The sequence below is a fragment of the Asterias rubens genome, chromosome 1, assembly GCF_902459465.1.
Source record: "Asterias rubens chromosome 1, eAstRub1.3, whole genome shotgun sequence".
Classification (NCBI taxonomy): Eukaryota; Metazoa; Echinodermata; class Asteroidea; order Forcipulatida; family Asteriidae; genus Asterias; species Asterias rubens.
Genome location: NC_047062.1, coordinates 5,052,690 through 5,073,294, shown reverse-complemented (window position 1 = coordinate 5,073,294; position 20,605 = coordinate 5,052,690). Strand labels below are relative to the sequence as shown.

General features: G+C 39.5%; 2 protein-coding genes across 2 annotated transcripts; one reads left to right on the top strand and one right to left on the bottom strand.

Annotated features, from left to right (window-relative positions):
• Positions 1-2,613: 2,613 nt before the first annotated feature.
• Positions 2,614-8,847, bottom strand: LOC117294785 (retinal homeobox protein Rx2-like). Its single transcript, XM_033777309.1, has 3 exons — positions 8,727-8,847; positions 6,796-7,091; positions 2,614-2,994 (listed from the first exon to the last, which is right to left on the bottom strand). The coding sequence occupies exons 1-3, from the start codon at positions 8,845-8,847 to the stop codon at positions 2,614-2,616; spliced, it is 798 nt and encodes a 265-aa protein (XP_033633200.1).
• Positions 8,848-11,786: 2,939 nt separating this feature from the next.
• On the top strand, positions 11,787-20,385 carry LOC117294542 (multiple coagulation factor deficiency protein 2 homolog). Its single transcript, XM_033777002.1, has 3 exons — positions 11,787-11,866; positions 18,575-18,825; positions 19,973-20,385. The coding sequence occupies exons 2-3, from the start codon at positions 18,617-18,619 to the stop codon at positions 20,262-20,264; spliced, it is 501 nt and encodes a 166-aa protein (XP_033632893.1). The 5' UTR covers positions 11,787-11,866; positions 18,575-18,616; the 3' UTR covers positions 20,265-20,385.
• The last annotated feature ends 220 nt before the right edge of the window (positions 20,386-20,605 follow it).

The window sequence follows — 20,605 nt, the reverse complement described above, 5'->3', positions numbered from 1 at the left end:
TCGTTACCAAGTGAGGTTTTATGCTAATAATTAGTAATAACCAATAGTGTCCACTGCCTTTAATAAACCATTTTTTAATTGAATACGTGTAATTAATATCTGGAGTAGTTATCAGTCTATGACCCTACCGTTAACAGGAGGAATAGAGATTCGCAAATCAATAAAACTTCTATTCGTTGGAAAATTATTACAAAACTTAATTACACCTGAGTCCCTCTTTAATGACCTGCATAAAAAGACCTTCCTGTGATGGGATTATTTTAAGTTTGATGTAATTCGTTAATCTATGTTGTTATAAAGATCAGGTTCAATATTACAGCGACAATGGTGAAACATTTCCAATGGAATGACACGATAACAAATACACCTTTACTGATTGTGTTGTACATCGAACTTGACAGTATTTTATTTCATCGAATGTGCTTTATGTTTTGCAGCTATCTGCATAACCTTATTCACTCTTCATTTTCATACATTATAAAACAGGTTGTGAGAATCTCGTTATAAAGTGTAACATTTTAGAAGGGAAAACCCACTAGTTAAAATAACAGTGCATATATCAATGATCAAGTTATAAAACACAAGGAAAACTGACTATTAAAGTATAATATTAAATCTATTTTGAGTAGAGAACAAAAAAAAACAGAACATGATTTGAAACCGGCTTGATTTTACCATGGAGGAAGCAAATTTTCTTCCTCCATGATTTTACTATGCCATTAGACCCATCTTAAATGCGAATCAATCTTAATTTCTAAGCAAAGTGTTACTCATCTTAATGGGTGTTAAATTTGCACTGGGGATAAAAACTATTGTTTTTACCTTTAGACCGATGTGTGTTAGCACTGAATACTCACTATACTCGGGTCAGATTCGAACCCACGACCTTTGTAATTCTAGAGCAGGTAGACCACCGAGTTGCTCGGTAGCCATCTAGTAGCTACCGATATAGATATACCGGATAATCTCGGTCTATTTGGTAAGACATCTGCTCTAGATATGCAGAGAGCGTGGGTTCGAATAATACGCCTGTGCACAGCTGTGGGGTTTTTCCCACATAACTCGGCTAACATTAACATACATCGGGGTAAGGTTAAAACCTAAATTAAAACTCATCTTTAGATGAAATTTGTGCATTCTGAAATTCGGCTCGTAGGTCCTACTCCGGCTTGTACATGCTGTAGTGTTTGTCAAATGGTGATCTAATAACGAGCCATATATGTATTTCATGTGGTATAGGCCTACGGCACCTGCACGTTAATCCGGAGGTCGCAGATTAAAAGAAAATCCCGTTTTAGTCAAGTTCCCTGAAGGAAACATGCGTCTAAGGCCAAATATAATAGCCCATATACACACGAGTTTATCTCTCGTGTGTCCCAGTTTGTTTTCCTGAATCAAAATAACCAAGATTGGCTGTCTTGTTTTTGTTCCATACAGGTCTATAATGATTGAAATTTGTTTCAAAATTTTAGTTTTTTGTTTTAATTTGTTTTTTACATAATACAGTCATATACATACAAGACTTCTTAACATACAAAGTGAAAGTCGAACATTACAAAATGGCGCGGGCTTAGTGGAGCGTGACGGGCCAACTGTGTAAACACAAATCAACGTGTTCTATGAATGAACGAAGTGCAACAAGAGTAAATTCTATTAAATAAATCTTATTATGATTCTCAATATTAGCTGAGCTACTCTTGTAAAACAATATGATACAACATGAGACTGAGTCCGTTAAAATGTTCATCTTTGACTTAAAAAGATTTGTCAACGCCGGAACTATAGTCAACAATAATTGTTTAGATTTGGTGTGTTATCATTTTTTTCTAAAACGAGTAAAACTTTAGATATCAACAAACACTTCATGCTCATTATCAAAATGTTTGCAAAGGTTGAAGGTTTGCCTATAAGCAAAGTGTGCTGCGCATGTTCGAACGTTTCCCAAACGTTAAATAATGGAGATCGATCATACCGCTGGACCATTTGCAATGACGTCATCAAACCACCGTAATAAAACAATGGAAAACGCACAAAACTGTAGTGCGCGCGGCGTGCAGGATAGGCCAGAGCAACCTTCTTCTATCAGAGGGCGCCCCACTCAAATAACACACCAGACTTGCTTGCTGGGTGGGTGAAGCTTCAGGCGGTATTTCAAACGAAACAAGATTATAAAAATTGTGAACCATGGTGGCTTTATGAAAAATATACTTATAAGTATTTTTGTTCACCATCATTCAAAACCAATCTTATCCCATAATTTTAAAACAATAACCATAATAGGTCTATGTTGTTTAACTGTACTTTTACAGTATGTCACATACCATGCAAAGAGTGATGGGTTATTTGACATTAGAGTAATAAATTATTTATATTTTTGCTTTCATTTTTTAAAACTTGGAACATTAAGAATTATAAGGGTAAACACAAGTCTGCCATTATTTATCATAAGAGATAATAACAGAAGTCGGGGCCGTGCGGGTTAAAACATTGTCCATCACATAAACAGTCGTTGTAGTAGACGGGATTCGAACCTTCAATACCGAAACGTATTCGCACAAAAAAAAATTCATTAACGGATATATAGGAATGGCAATTGTCATGATGAGTGCTCTGTTATGCTTGGTACAATCGTGACATCGCACTGTGACTGTGCGTATGAGAGTTGTGCAAGAACGACTGACTTCCGAACCAGTCGTCATCTCTCGAAGCAACGACCGCCGTTGATCGCTCCCGATCCCCGGCGTCCGGAGCAGCCAAACACGCGCTCGGTGAATACTGCCGGACTGCTTGGTGGTGTGGATCATAAGCCGCTGCTGAGTGGGGATAGTACCGTGGTCCTACGGTGTGGTAAGGATACCCAGAATGTGTTGGTGGGTAGACTAGCCCACCGTACGTGGATGAGCCGGGTAGCAGGCTGATGGCCGATGAGGGGGTCCTCTTTGTGAGTTGACGCTCTTGCTTGCGAAACTTTGCCCGTCGGTTTTGAAACCACACCTATATAACGACAAATCAAGCTCGGTTATCATCGGGTAGAAAGGGTATAGGATAACAAGAGGAAAATATAAAGATATAAACAAAGCCGAGTAATTTCAATCTTACCCAGGGAGCATGAGTCAACTGCCCTCCTGAATGGGTAAAGAGTGGGGTTGGGGAGAATTCGGAGAAAAATCGAAGGAGAAAAAAACTGACAAAAGAGGAAAAATTGATGTGTTTCCCAGGTGTTTCAAATGTCCGGCAAGTCAGCCCTTCATGCCCCTCACTAATCTAATAGCCCCTCCAAACGTCCTTGCTTTCTCTCTAGTCGATCTCATACTATAATGGTCATTTTGTGCAGTGTTTTTTTATTTATTTTTTTACAAGGGGATTTGAATGACTTTACATTTCGGACAATGTACCATCCCTTAAAGGCATTTCTCAGTGTACGGTTTGTAAAACCTTACTGTTCCTTAATCGTGGCAACAAAATGGAAAAGAAACAAAACTTGCGTTCAGCAATGTATAAAAGCTCGATTAAAAAAAAACAAGTCTTCAGCCGGAAGCAGACCAATACCAATAAGCTCTGAGATTTAAACCACCAATTAAAAAAAAAAATAGTAAAAACATGGGGAAAAAACAAGAAAGGAGGCAAACTGCCACGTCGTTAATCTCAAATCAGATCCTTCTTCGATGATGGCCACAGATGAGCAAAGAGGCGGTGGAAATGCAAAACAATAAAAGATTCCCCTTCTAATCCTATTTGTAGCTCGTTAGTGACAATCGAGATGTCATTGCTTCTGGACGTTCGCGGTCCCCCCGGGATCGGCTCGATTTATCCCGGCTTGGTTAATTAAGAGACCGCTCGCTCTGACAGCAGACGGGAACTGACCATCGAGATGGAGGGAGAAGAGCTGAACTCAGCTGCTTTGGTTTGGTGATACAATTAGGACATGAGTGTCCTCGGTTCGTTAGGAGATCAACCGCTGAGGTACATAAAGGGCGAGAAAATCTCTGTCAAGTTGTCCGACCGCCCACACAATTAGTACACAATGTCAGTCACAGTCACATGTGTGTGTGTTTACAGCTTATGTCCATGGTAATAATATTCGGGAACTTTTCAAGTCTTTTTTTTCAGATAAAGTTTTTGAAAGCAAATGCAAATGGTATTCTGGTACAAATGCTGTTGAAAAACCAGTCCCATCTGAATATCTGGATTTGTTTTATTTCCAGAAACGCTTGTTTGTAATAAAGTACCCGGTATATTTTTGAATGGGTCTAGGTTTCTTTGAGAATTTATTTTAAATAGGCCCGTATGTATTTATTGCCTTTCACATAATTGTTTAGCAAAGACTCAAGTTTATGTAAAGAATTGTTATGTTTTTGATGTAAGATTGACTTTAAACAACGAAATATTGCTTTTTGAAAATATACATGCAAAACCCAGACGTCTCTTGCAAACTTTGGATTCAGAATAAAAGTAGTGAACTTCTTGAGTACAGCCTTATTACACAATATGGAGTTGTCTGTTTCTTTTTTTTTTGATGGTATGTATTTATTGGTCATGACAGCTAAAGCGTTGCCATTAGATAATAATTTTTTAAAGACACCACTTTTTAAAAAAGTATTCTAGATTGAAGCTCATATAGATGACTCGGTGAACAATAACATACAATATATTTCAATCTATTTCAAAATCAGAAACACAATATGTAAAAATTTGAAAGATGTTTGTTTATTTGATGGGTTAATTTCAAACCGATTTCAAATTTCAAAATTTAATTTATCATCCTTGCTTCTTCGAACTATGTTCGCGGTGTAAGTCAGTAGATGCCCAGGGAACTTAAGGTTAAAAAGGCAGTGGACACTATTGGTAATTACTCAAAATAACTAGTAGCATAAAACCTTTCTTGGTGACGAGTAAGAGAAATGGCTCACTCTGAAGTGCCATAGTTTTCGAGAAAGAAGTAATTATTCACGAATTTGATTTCGAGACTTCATATTTACTATTTGAGGTCTCGAAATCAACATCTAAATGTACACAACTTCGTGTGACAAGGGTGTTTTTTTCTTTCATTATTTTCTCGCAAGTTCGATGACCGATTGAGCTCAAGTTTTCCCAGGTTTGTTATTGTATGCATATATTGAGATGAAGGCTAGTCTTTGACAAATAGATAGAACGCTCCGGGGATCACCGAGGGTCATAGTTTAAACCATTGCACGAGTAAAAGCAGCCAATATTTGTTTTATAACACCCAAACATTTCTAAAATAACAAACCTGTGAAAATTTAGGCTCAATCGGTCATCGGATTCGGGAGAAAATAACGGGAAAACCCACCCTTGTTTCCGCACGTTTCACCGTGTCAGAATAAATCCGTAATTCTCGATATCGAGAATTTATAATTATTGTTTTTGATGTTTTCTCAAAAAGTAAAGCATTTCATGTAATTATATTTCAAGACAAGTCTTTCACCATCACCTTCTGTAAACCCTGTAAGTTATTTGTAAATCTGTGAACTTTTTTGTCTGTTCCGATAGTGTCAAATGGCTTTAAAATGGGGTACTCGAGTAGTATTCGGGTATATGCAAGTACCGAGGACAAGTGCGTTATCATTTTGCATTCGTCGTTTAGTGGTAATTCATTCCGTCCCCGGGCTAACTCTTCCCGCCCGTATAGGCAACCCCCTGTCCCACCAACCCCACCCATAATAATGTTTACCCCACTCCCTGTAAACACCACCAAACGTACCTGTATTCTTCCTTTTTTTCAGTCCCGTCTCTCTAGTTAATACCTCCTCCCACATGTAGACAACCCTCTGGGGATTCCCCCGACCCCACCCATTTGTTTAGCCCGCACTCCTGTAATAAATACCACCAACTTGTATCATTCTTCGTTTAGTCCCGTGTCTCTGTGAGCTCCTCTCATCTGTCCACACAACCCCCGTCCCAACAACCCCACCCATAATTTAGCCCCACTCCCAGAGTAACAGTGCACCAACCTGGGCCCAATTTCATGGCTCTGCTTACCGTAAGCACAGAATCGGCGCTTACGGAAGCAGGGAATTATGTGCTTGCGGCAAGCGTATTTCACGGGTTAGCGGCGAATTTGGGCTTCTGCGCGAGCGTACTTCACGTTACTAGGCATTCTACGCTTAAAAGGCTAGCGCAGAAATTCGGCGCTTGCACGTAAGCGGGGAATCGCGATCGTAAGCGCGGAATTCGGCGGTAAGCAGAGCCATGAAATTGGGCCCCCCTGCATGCTTGCTCCGTTCAGTCCCTACTCTCTGGCTATAGCTACTCCCGTCATTAGACAACCCCCTGCAACAAACCCACCCATATTTTAGTTAGTAACACTTCCACAGTGCACCAACCTGTTTTCTTGCTTCGTTTAAATAGTCATTGTCTCCGTGGAAATCCCCCTGTCCCACCAACCCAACCCAGCCCATTAGCCCCACTTCCTATGAATACTAACCTGTATTCTTGCTTCGTTCAGTCCCGTCTTACTGGCTACCTCCCCCCGCCTACCAATCCCGTGACCCATATTTTAGCCCCAATCATGTAACCACCACTACCCTTACCTGTATTCTGGCCTCGTTCAGTCCCGTCTCTCTGGCTAGCTCCTCCCATTTCCGTGCAGACAACCCTCATCAGTCCATCCAACCTCACCCATATATAGCCCCCACTCCTTTAAACACCACTAACCTTACCTGTACATGTATTTTTGCCCTTCCCCGGGCTAACTTCTCCCGCCCGTAGGCAACCCCCTGTCCCACCAACCCCACCCATATTTTAGCCCCCTGTATTAAACACCACCAACCTTACCTGTATTCTTGCTTCGTTCAGTCCCGTCTCTCTGGCTAGCTCCTCCCGTCCGTAAATATCCGGGTAGTGATTCTTGGCAAACGAATCCTCGAGAGCAAGGAGTTGCTCCTGTGTGAACGTGGTGCGATGCCGTCGACGCGGTCCGGTGGGCGGCGGTCCGTGGTCGCTGCTGATGTGGTGGGAGAAGTGTGTCTTCCTGCTTTCTTCTGGGGATGTTTTGGTATCTTGTTGTTGATGGCTGCAATCTTGAGCGGGAGTTCCCAACTTCGAACAGTCTTCAATTCCACGTGGACTTACTGAAAGTGGAAACAATTTTGTAACTTTGATGTGTGCTTTTGTGACACGTTTTGAACAATTTTGATCGATATTGTGCAAAAAAAGCTTTTCGTCTGGCAACTAATTTTCACTTTACACAGCTCGACAACAGCTCAACAACTCATTCACGTGTCACATTCCACCTCGAAGTTTCCTTAAGTCTGGCCATAATGTCTTATGGATCGTCAGAATGTTCGACCCATCTTGAATACCCAATATTATATTTAGATATAGAGCCTCATGTTAAAGTTGTGCAAAATGTCATTTTATGTGACAACCTTTTGAAGCGAAACTTGAAACATGAGGTCATTGGACGCCAAAAACGAATGGGGTATTATGCCAAAGATGAGTCTTTGCAACAGTCAAACAATTTAAAGCGAATTCACACCTTTTTGTATGGATATCGTTAAAATTATAGGAATGAAATGAAAATGTACAGACCAATATTTGAGTCATGAAGTCAACAAACACAGGTAGTATTTTAAACCAATTTTACGTGAGGTTATACTTGTAATTTATCCCCTTTTTCACAAGAACTCTGTTGATGGAGAAAGAATGGATCACAAAACTTCATTGGACCCATGGAGCCTCTCTATATAAACTGCCGTAGAATCTTTGTTTGGTTTTAAAGACCCTGGACACTATTGTTAACTGTCAAAGACCAGTCTTCTCACTTGGTGTATCTCAACATATATGAATAAAATAACAAACCTGTGAAAATTTGAGCTCAATTGGTCGTCAAAGTTGCGAGATAATAATGAAAGAAAAACACCCTTGTCACACGAAGTTGTGTGCTTTCAGATGCTTGATTTCGAGACGTCGGATTCTAAATCTGAGGTCTCGAAATCAAATTCGCGGAAAATTACTTCTTTCTGGAAAACTACGTCACTTCAGAGGGAGCTGTTTCTCACAATGTTTTATACTGTCAACCTCTCTCCCCATTACATGTACTTGTTATCAAGTAAGGATTTATGCCAATAATTATTTTGAGCAATTACCAATATAGTGTCCACTGCCTTTAAGAGCATAATATTATTTCAAAATGTAAACTGTGAAATTTTGTTACGTTGTTAGTGAAAAGGCAGCAACAAGATGTTATGTTATATCTTCTTTTCTTTTTTGCTTTTCACACACTCGTGTATGGCTAATGTTTCTAATGCAGCAGCAGTTGTGGTTTTGGATGTTTTCAAAAGCGATTTCGTCCATTTCGACAGTATTGCAGACACACATTTCTCTGGAGAATTGTTTAGAACTTTATAAATAGAGATGTGCTATAACACAGATTGAAAACATAATAGTCAACTTGTTTTCTCGTTATACAAATTATGTACTCATCTCAGAAATTGTTTGCAGAACTCTTCACATGGTTCGAACTTATGCATTTTATTTCGTCATGTACCCTCGCCGTGTAGCACACCACCTCTGCAGTGTTCAAAATTCAGAACCTCGAGTTTACATGCCTTACCTATATGTGGTGTTTTTGTTCTTCAATCTGCAGAACTCGGATATTACAGATCATACATTGATGATGGAAAACGTATTGATAATAATATTCTAACAAAAAATACTGTATTTTGATAGTGATTGTAAGTGATACAAAGAACAAACTGACTTACCTTCATTGCTTAGAACACTGCCCAGACACAAGTTGGGGTTCGGCGAGTGATAGAAGGAAGAAAATGCTTTGCAGTTCATTGTCTCATTTATGTCAGCGGAAGCGCCAAAAACATCCGTCATTTTGGATTTATGTTTATATAATATCTTTATTTATAAATAACTATTGATTTCTCTTATCGTATCAAAATTATGTATGTGCTAACAAGAAAAAAGTTGCGTTGGAATGGTCAATTCTCTGACAAATAAATACATCGGGCAACTGCTTTTCTGTCATGTACAACTCAGTCCTCTCCTCAATGGAAACTCAATTGAGAGATGTGCAGTTCCTTTTTATAGGTCAGTTGCTTGGATCGGGTTTTCTTTTGGCCAATAAAAAGACGTCGTCAGTCTTCTTGAAAGATGGACGTGTCCAGTTGTGGCATTGTAACTCAATCTACTAATTCCATTAAAATCGTAAAGAGCAGACTCCCGTTGGAAAGTGACGGGCGGTGTTTTGTAAAGGGGAGGATGTCTCCTTGGCTACGGATGCAGCGCCCTGTTGTTGTCTCCGCCCTCCTCAAGGCACAAAAGGTACCGCCTTGGTCCCAGGCTCTTCCTTCCTCCATGGTCCCAGTAACAAGGTGTCTAAACAACAACAATGGAATTAATGTATATGGCATAACCAGCTGATACAAATAACTGATAACATTTAGGCCTGTCGAATAAAATAAATTCCATTTTTAATATAATACTCTATTTTATGTGCATTATCCACATAACTTTCTTGATAGCGAACGTGACTCGAAAAACACTTCTGTATGATTGTAATACGACACTTTGCATCTGTAAAAACAAAAGAAAACGTCAGAAAACGCAATATACTTGTTTCAATGACTTATAAATGGCAATTAGAATAATCAAAACTTGACGCTCATCAGTTGAATAAAAACTTGTGCAAAAAAATGCTTACGAGCCCCTTTCTGGAAAAACTTTCGCTACATGTTTAATGATGCTGCGGTGAAAATAATAAAGGGGAGGCCGGGGGGGGGGGGGTGGGCAAGGACCGACTAGCTGGACCTACCCCTGATCCACACCTGTTTTGTGTGCTTTTGCGGGCAGTGAATTTTAAATCACAGTGCGTCTGCACATCAGGGAGGTTGTATCTGCGGAACGATGTCACCGGTATAGTAAGCTTTACTAGAGTTCAATTTGTCTTGAAAGATGTGGGGACATCGTTTGGCATGACATTTACGGCGTGGGGTTCGGGGCCCGCGTTAGGGCCCCTTAGACAATTGTAGGCCGTATATGCTCTCCGGTGCAATCTAGGGAGTCTGAGGGGTGATGTGCCCCCTCTCAGATGTTGAAATGTAATGCCTATTTAAAGCTATGACGCACCATATTTTGCTATCATGGTTATTGTATAGATCTGTAAATAAATATATAAAAAAAAACTAAGTTTAATATAGCTTCGTATCCATATAATTTCTGCATATTGCTCAGACGCGTTTCATCCCTATCATCACCAGCATCGTCAAGGGTGGATCAAGACAAGACATTTAAGGAGGGAGGGGTGGGGTGATGGGTCGGACAAATCTATTAAAGATGGAGCATGCTATAAAGCTGAACGCAAAGCTTTTTACGGCTTGGGGTCCGGCCCGGCCCGGAAAATTTCGCATTCTAGATGCTCTGTTGAGCAATCTAAGGCCAATAAGAGGCATCGAATGGAACGGAACATAAATTTTAAAATGTGAGCAGCAGTTTTTAAGCTTTTGGGTTAACAGCATCTTCAGTTGCGCATTTATGACACAAGTTTTAGTAGGGGGCAAATCTGTCAAAGAGTGAGCACGCGCGCGAGTACGGCTTGGGTCCAGGCCCGCTTAAGGGCCCGGCTAAGTTTTCACTCTAGATGCTCTGTGGTGCAATCTTAGGCCATTTAGAGGCCCAACGGCAAACGGAACAGAGCAATATTTACATTCAAAATTTAATCAGTAGAATTTGGGCTCTTTTGGACTTTGGAAATACACTGACATAGGGCATATACAGTAAGTACAAAAGAACTGAAAAGTATGGGGATGAAATGCACGTACGTGCCCTTAAGACAAACGAAAAAGAAAAAAATGGAGACCAATGCGCCCATGCTTGAGTTAACCACTAATTAATTCACACACGAAAACCAAGCCGGGGTGCGGTGTTTTGTATTACCATTCGCGAGCATCCGCCCTCCATGTGCAAACCGCCCATCCCCACTGAATTCGAACGTCCCCCAAACCATGCCAACCTCCTCCATGCGACACCTGTCAGACGCACTTGTGTCCACCATGCAATACTGTCCGCTCCGGACACTTTTGCATATTATGCAATCGTGTCCGGGGCTATGCAAAAACCGTCCGGTGGACATGTACATCGCTTCGGACACTTTTGCATATTATGCAATCGTGTCCGGGGCTATGCAAAAACCGTCCGGTGGACATGTACATCGCTTCGGACACTTTTGCATATTATGCAATCGTGTCCGGGGCTATGCAAAAACCGTCCGGTGGACACGTACATCAACTGTGCGCGCGTAAGCGGGCGTGCATGCACTGAACCTACGTATGCAGCATGAGTATTCATGTATTTTTGATTGCAGCGAATACCCAGCGGCCGAACATTTCTCATGTCATTCATGACATGCAGTAGCTTGTAAAAAAAAATGGAGAAAGTGTTCCGTCGACCAAGGGCGTTTAATTTACTGCAATGACGCACGGGGGCGGACACAACTGCATATGCAAATTTGTCCGGGCGGACATAATTGCATTATGCAGTAGCGTCCGGGCGGACATGAATGCATATGCAAAACTGTCCGGCGGACACTATTGCATATGCATTAATGTGCTCCGGACAGTATCGCATAGAGGACATAATTGCATGCGACACCCCCAACAGGCATGACAGTTAGAGCAAGGAACAGACTTGGTCAAGTTTAAAGTCTGGTTCTAGAGCCTGTAGCAAATGCAGTACATATTAGTCTGGAACCCAGCCGTGCCACTTCTGTTAATGCAACGTGTTACAAACACAACAATCATTTTTTTTTTTGCAGACAGCGCTCTAGCAGCAGCTGGTGAAACCCTTTACTACTAACTACTACGGAGCAGTGGGTGCTCAACTGTGGCGGAAACAGGTTAGTCAAGTTTTATTTTGTGAGGTGGTCCTCCAAAAAAAAGCATTGTTTTAATGAAAGTGTGAACTAGCTTCTACTGCTGGTTATTAATGATCCGTTAATGCAATTGCGTTGTTTTGATTAAATTGCGTGTGGGTGCGGTATTCGCTCGATAAAATGTACTGAATTGTGTGCAGATCGGATACTTGTGAGCTGTGCAGGCTGTGGTTGGATGGATGGGGATCTAAACAAAAGAGCACAATATGGTCCCCGGTCCCCGGTCCGGTTGGGTGAAAGGGAAAAGTTTCCGTATGGTGCCACCACTTTTTCATTTGGTATGAAATAATATAATAATACCTTATTTACCTCAATCAATGAGATATCCCTTTTTGTAAAAATGAATGAACAAGTGGTGGCGCCATACGGAATGTTATCCAATTCGAAGATTGAAAGGAGGGTCACAGATGTTTACTTACACACTTGGGTTAGGGAGGTCGACGGAAAGGCCTCAATCGTGATTTGTATCTGTTTGTACACGAAAAGTGCTTGTGAAAACTCACCCAAAAGACATCATTTAAAGGAACACGTTGCCTTGAGATTTCACGAAATTTTACGTTTGAGGGTGTTCCTTATACTTATTAAGAGTTGTTCTTGCAATATAATACATTTAATGTGCTATAATTAGTGAATGGTAATTAAAAAAAAAAAACACTGACCTCTGACCCCGAAACATGTCCCGCGAAATGTATACGTTTTTCAAGCCGTCAAAACGATCGTCCGTTTATGCGCGATGAACAGCAGTTAGGCTGGCGCCGTAGCCAATGGCCTGGTAAACCTACCAGAAGAACACGAGGTAGCATACCGTTCTCTACCTCGCGACGTTGTGTGAAATGTAAACACACCATTTTGCTGTCAAAATGGATCGCCGAAAAACACAGATTCAGCTCATTGCTCTATGCAAAGAGATGATTGGAGACACGTCCAAAAAGAAGATTCAACAAGTAGATTCTTATTCCTAAATTAACACATAATGTCAATATTTAAACTTATTATTATTATTATTTTTTTTTTTTGCACATTACTTATGTCAACAAATCATTGAATGTGATGTGAGCTTTGTTTTCATCTCAACGACATATGATTAAGTTTAATTTGAAGTACATGGCAAATTGTTTATAAATACAAACATCATATTTATTGTATTATTAATTTGAGATTTCGATATTTTGTAACAAAAAACACACTAAAACAAAAAATGCAAAAACATAAACAATCTGTATTCAAATAAATTTATCTGAAATATCTTCATTCTGTGTTCATAAAGAGACATAGATCATAGATGCAACAAGTTTGATAAACACGGTGCCATTTCAATTTTTTAACCTTAACCCTTGCAAGTATATTTTGATTTCAAACCACATGCCTGTTATGAAATGTTATTTTTGGTTTTTACCCATACACCGATGTGTGTTAGCACTGTATACTCAGTACTTTCCCGAGTCCTGTGAAAAAATATCACAGGCATGTTACTCGGGTGGGATTTGAACCCACGACCCTTGCAATTCTAGAGCAGTGTCTTACCAACTAGACTACCAAGGTTGCCCGGCAGCTAGAGGCAGTTCGAATCCTATGTTTTGGCAGCGGGTACCGCAACGATATATTATAGATGTTAAATTTGCATCGGGGATAAACATATCAATCACACCAGGAAAAGGTCCAGGTCCTGAGGAAACAAGAAAAAAAAGAAAGATATTCTTTATCCCCGATGCAAATTTAACATCTATAATATATCGTTGCGGTACCCGCTGCCAAAACATAGGATTCGAACTTCCTCTAGCTGCCGGGCAACCTTGGTAGTCTAGTTGGTAAGACACTGCTCTAGAATTGCAAGGGTCGTGGGTTCGAATCCCACCCGAGTAACATGCCTGTGATATTTTTTCACAGGACTCGGGAAAGTACTGAGTATACAGTGCTAACACACATCGGTGTATGGGTAAAAACCAAAAATAATATTCTTTATCCCCGATGCAAATTTAACATCTATAATATATCGTTGCGGTACCCGCTGCCAAAACATAGGATTCGAACTGCCTCTAGCTGCCGGGCAACCTTGGTAGTCTAGTTGGTAAGACACTGCTCTAGAATTGCAAGGGTCGTGGGTTCGAATCCCACCCGAGTAACATGCCTGTGATATTTTTTCACAGGACTCGGGAAAGTACTGAGTATACAGTGCTAACACACATCGGTGTATGGGTAAAAACCAAAAATAATATTCTTTATCCCCGATGCAAATTTAACATCTATAATATGTTATGAAATGCATGGTCAGAATGATGTTTTAGAACTAGTCATATTGTTGACTAGCAGACCATGTTAGTTCGAATAAGTAAAAGTTTTAAAGGAACACCACCCAATTTCAAGTCATACTTGTGTTGATCATTCTATTCTACTTTTAAAACATCCTTTCTAGCCATATGCATTTTACAACCAAATCACTCGATCTAAGGCATTTTTTATTTTTTCGAAAGGGACTTTATACCTTAGATATTGGTTATTACTAATTTGTGATCATAAAACTCACTTGATAAAGTCTACATGATGAGAGGCATGTCAAAGGACTTGTTTCTATACTGCAGCAATGGTGTTTTATTTCACTGTTTCTTGCAGCTTTTATTGCCAAATTTAGCCCAAACTGTCACAGGTTTATTATTTTATGCATAAATATTGAGGAGATACACCAACTATTACTAAGGATACTGCATGGGACTATAGTGTTCTTTGACAAATAATAATTTTAATTAATGTTTGCAAATACATTGTGTACTGCTGTGAGTTCTAAAAACATGTCTCAATAAATTGTCCATATTGTTTTATAAAGTTCCTATAAATTTGTGACAAAGATTCTCTTTGATTACATACAAACTCTAGGACTTGCCAATAATGCTAATAATACACTGACCTTATGTCTTATGCACACCTGTACAGACAATTTTGTAGCCAAAATATGGAAAGTTACATGGAAATTAAATTTAAGTGGAAAATCTTGATTTGTGTTTTGCTACAAGTTCTTCTGTTTGTAGTAGTGGTGGTGGTATTGCCTTAGATCGAGTGATTTGGTTGTAAAATGCATATGGCTAGAAAGGATGTTTTAAAAGTAAAAATAGAATGATCAACACAAGTATGACTTGAAATTTGGTGGTGTTCCTTTAAAACTTTTACTTATTCGAACTAACCATTAGCGGTAAGCCTGGGCGACTAGTGTCGGACTCCAACTATTGAATCCTTAGTCGAGTCGCGACTATTGTTTTCAACTATTCGGTTAAACGTGCTACAAAAATAGTCACGACTACTTCAAAAACAGTTGCGTCTACCTGTTTGGTGAACCAATTTAGTCGCTCATGACTATTCATGACAACATAATTTACTTACAGAACACAGTCAGACATCAGTGACACAAATCTTCAATCTTTTCCGCTTGAATTAGACTATATTGTGCTTGCGGCACACATTGTCACAGTGCATCGTGATAATTAAAAATTTGTCGCGACTAGTGTCGTAGTCGCAACTATTGGATGGAGGTGCGACTAGTCGATTAGTAATTTTCACTGGTCGCCCAGGCCTAATTAGCAGAGTTTTCCTGTCCTGCGAAGAAGCTGGTTGTCATCTAACCGTGCTTGAAAAACTTCTTTGATGTATGTGTACTCTTTCTTGTCCATACCGGCTTCAATATCAATAATCACATCATCACCCAATTTTCACTGTGACCTGGGAATCAAGTGATACAAAAATGTTACAAAATAATGTTTTGTAATTTTTGAAAAGAGTTCTTCCAGCCTATGCCCCTTTTCGAAACCACGGCTTTGGCTTTGGATTCAGCTCGGGCTAGCTTGGCCCCGCAGATATTTGGACAATACTGAGCGTGCTTTGCGTAGGGATTCAGACAAGAGGACGGAGTCTGAAGCCGAATCCAAAGCCGAAGCCGTGGTTTCGAAAAGGGCCTATGGAAGCTTCATTTTTGTGGACAAGAGTATTACTTTATTTTAGCTTTCCTTGCCAACTACCATTTGCAGTATAAGTATGTGCTCCCTGTTCAGATGCATCGCACAGTAAATTTTGCTGTCAAATGATTCTGAGCAATGTAAACAGGAGCTACCTCAAATAGTACCGTCCAAGACCAAGGTCAAGGAATTACATCCCCATAATAGACATAAACATTATTTTATAAAATAATGAATGTATAACCCCGAAAGGATCATGTTGGCAAATAAGACAAGTGACATCTATCCTATGGCAATGGACTAGTATTAGTAATAGACACCACTGTCCTGTTGCCCTGTGACTCTACATGTACATGCAAACAGCATAGAGAAAGGACAGAGAAGTAAAGTCCCTGTAATTTTGTATCTAAAATCGAACTGTGGGGTATATATGACTCGCAATTGCATACTTACGGTTAACACGGTAAACGCCTCTGATATGTCTGAGCAGATGTTTAATTGAGAGGATGAATTCTCTAGCTGTAGTTTTGGTGTGGGAGGTCATGACCATCCATTTTCAACTCCACTCGCTAGTTAGTATTAAATAATCAAGTCTTTTTGCTGCAAAGGCCTGAGGCAAAAAGAGACACACGGCTACAGAATCACATGCACTATTAGTAATACGGGTACCAGACATTCTTTCGTGTACAAAGTGTTTGCATTACTAGATTGGCCCCGCTAAAATCCTACATCGTACGAGCAAGAACGGGGAGTTCACTGCGTCTGGGGAGGTCTGGCTGCGGGGGATGATGATGGCCCGCTGGACGGCAGCCGCTCGGCCCCGGGATGTGGGCTGAACTTGCTGCTTAGATAGTTTAATAAAAAGTTAATTCAACGTAGGCCCTTTTATTTTTGTTCATGAACTGTTTTTTGTTGTTGGAGTAACCATGGAGGAAGAGATAGATACAAATGGGGTTCGTAACATTGTTAATAATTGCTCAGTCGTATAGTTCAACGGCTGCGACTGGAAATAAGACTAGTGAATTTGGCGGCCATTTATGGGAGTCAAAATCTTGACCCCCATAAATGGCGGAGCGTTTTGTTTCGAGAAAGTTAGCAAAAGCGAAGCATTTCTAAGGTATGTTTGTGTAGATCATTATATTCTACTTTTTTTACATCTTTCCAACCGTAATCATTTTACATCAAACGCTTGTCATAGCCCAAAAACGCCCAACAAAGCGCAGCCCGAAGGCAACGTGTTCCTTTAAGTGCAAATTTTGATGACATTTCCTTTCACAATTAAGCAGTTTTTTCTCGATTGATTGGAATTTTAAATGAAAAACACAGAGTTGAAAATAAGAAAGTTAGCGCGTAACAGAGAACCCATTTTTGGTCGCGGGAAAACTCAATCGTTTTTGTGTCGAAAATGTTTTTTTTTAAGTCAGCTCTCTTGTGGCCTCGATAGCCTAAGGTCACGTGGGATATGTTGATATTTGTGTAGAGGAAGGTCTGAGGAATTGAGGTACCAAGTTTGATAGAATTTGATTGATATTTTAAACTGTTTGTTATCGTTCATTTTGTTTTGTTACCAAAAGTTGAGGTTTTACACATAAATTTACATCAAAAATCTTCAATTTCTCAAATATGAAACTGCAAAACCTATACAAAACTCATATTTTCTGAAAGCTTATACCTTCGTGATCATGTGCATATCTTTGTTTCTTTGCTAGGTGGCTGCGCATAGCTGCGCATTTAAGATTTAGAGGAGGGGGTCCTGACAGATTTTGTTTGCAGCCATACGTGTATTGAAGCTGTCCACACGGGGACATTTGTTTGACAATTTACATGATTTTGAGAATGGACGGTCTGTGACAGACAAAAACAAAAGACAAAAATATATTAAAATATAATATCTCCGCAACCTTTAAAGATAAATGATTGATTTTACTACCATTAGATTACGTTTGAGATAAGCTTTCCAATGGTACCAAACTTGTTTTTTTTCGTAAACACATTGGAAAACCCGTCGACCTTCCTACTTGGGTTACTTGTGTGACTGTGTATTATTGCTCTATATATTGTGTGAGTGATTGTAATTTTGATGTTTGATGGGTATTACCATTTGCATTATGATAAATATCATTTTCATTGATTGTAGTTGTAATTGTATTGACTATAATTAATATTAGGACTTTTATTGTTACATTGTTGGATGAAAACAAAAATATTAAGCTTAAAACTTATCCTATGCTAAAATTTTGCTGGTGAGGTGCGGAAAATTTGCCATCATGGATAATGCTTTAGATGATCTATATATATATTATAATGCAAAGTGCAGTGAAAAGAAAACCAGAAAGCATGCAACCTTTACTGCTGTGTACATGAGTTATTACATGTACATGTACATTAGGTAGCCAGGGAACACAACCTTATTTGTAGTGGTTGATATTACTACATGTATTAAGACAGTGGTATTAGAAAAAATCTTGGAATCAATAAACTGCCTCTAGCTACAGGCAATCTGCTCGGCCGGTGGTCTAGTTCTTAAGACACTGCTCTAGAATAGCAAAGGTCATTGGTTCGCATCCCACCCAAGTAATAATATGCCTGTGATTAATTTGTTCACAGAGCTCGGTTATGTTCAGAGTATTTAGTGCTAACACACATTGGTGTATATGGGTAAAACCAAAAATTAATATTGTTTATCCCCGAGCAAATTTCCATATATTAATGTTTCTTTGTCGTATTACAGACATTCTACAATTTGTGTGAATCCATTGAGAGCTGATCGAAGATGAAGGCAAGTCTTTGTAGTAGTATCCTTCTCCTTCTTCACTTATTCCTCGTTGTCAGAAGTCAACAAGGAAGTGAAAATGCAGCTGGGGGTCATCAACAGCAGCAACTTCCCCCTCTAAATGGTCAGCCCTCGGCTGGTCAGCCAGGCCAAGTCAACCGTATGAATCAGGGCGGTAACCCAAGCATTATTAAAACGCAGGATAGAGAGTAAGTTAAAATAGGATGAATGACATCGATTTACAAATTTGTGTGTGTGTAAACCAGCTTATTGTATTCTCAAGGAGCATTCGATTGATTTCACCTAGGAACTATTAAAACTTTAGGCTAGTCCTAAGTTAGGACGAGTAACTCGTCCAAATCGAGATAAGACTAGTCTTAACTCTTTGTGAAACCCACCCCAGATCAATTTGTGTCAATGAGACAGGCCTGATACTTCTCTTGTCATTGCCTTGGTGCCCTTGAAATGCTAGAGTAGAAATTTGTAATTTCCTCATAAGGTGCCCTTTGCCAAAGAGAAATTGCCTTGGTGCCCTTGCCCTTTCAAAAACGAAGCATTGAATAACCTCAAAAAAGCTGTGATTTCTTGCTCTGTAGTTTGCTATTCGTTTGATAGTTTTAAGTTGATGAAAACTTGTGATTATGCCCACTGAAATTTGTTTTATCATGTACAATGAATTAGAGTAAAGTGTGCATATTGTAGCAGTATAAATTTACAATGTGTGATGGATACACCATGGTGAAATGTTAGAGCTTCGGAGGTTGTCCTGTTATTTCCTGATATCATGATCAAAGATCTTCTGCTGCCCTGAACATTTTCTGTAGGTGCGGAGTTGTGTCTAAGCCTCTCCATTCATATTGACATATTGACAAGAGTATGTAAATCCTGCCAATGCAAAGCAAGTTTTGATGTCACATGGCTATTTTTGCATAAAATTTTTCACAGTAGTTATGAGCACAAGTCAACCGATGCAAATTATTCGTATCGCATTCAAATTTGCAGGAAGTATTCAGCCGGATTTGTCACCAGACCAAACTGAGACTGTGACCCATTTTCAAATATATGTTTACTTTTTTTTTTAGAGGCAGTACACCTCTGATAAACCTTTATCAGCGTGTAAATAAGGTTCAAATTGATGTTTGTTCCTTTAGTTAAACAGGATTCATTTTTGGTTCCTTAGTGAGCCATTAAAAATTAGAAACCCGATACAAAATCTTGTTGTCCTGGTACTTTGCTTTGTTTTTGTTTTGTTTTTAGAAACTGCAGTTGCATGCCTGAGCGAACGTCAATTACAGAATTCATTTTTAATCAAAGAAATCAGGATTGCAATTTTAACTTTAATCATCTTTTTCGCAGCCATATCATGCACCATCTTGAAGAAGAAATTGAGAAATCCGAAACTGAAATGACCCAAGAGGAATTGACGTTACACTACTTCAGAATGCACGATTACGATAAAAACAACAAGCTGGACGGCAATGAACTGGTGCAAGCGATGACCCATTACCATGACGACCACGGAAACGACGAGAAGACGATCAGTGAGAAGGAACTTGAAGAGATGATTGACCCCATCTTGCAAAATGAGGACAAAAACTCAGATGGATACATTGATTTTCTGGAATATGCAAAAGGACAACAAGTTTAGTGTTGATTTTTCATTGGGTTTTACCCACAACACTGATGTGTAGCACCATACAGTGCTAACACACATCGCTGTATATGGGTACAACATAAATTAATATTCTTCATCCCCGATGCAAATATCTATCTTTACAAAAATTTAAAGGAACACGTTGCCTTTGGTCAGTCGAGTTGGTCTTTAAAAAGTGTTTGTAACCGTTTGTTATGAAATCGATATGGTTAGAAAGAAGTTGTCAAAGTAGAATACAATGATCTACACGAATATGCCTTGAAATTGCGAGGTTTTCTTTTTACCTCGTCGACTAACATGGTCGGCCATTTATTGGAGTCAAATCTTTGACTCCC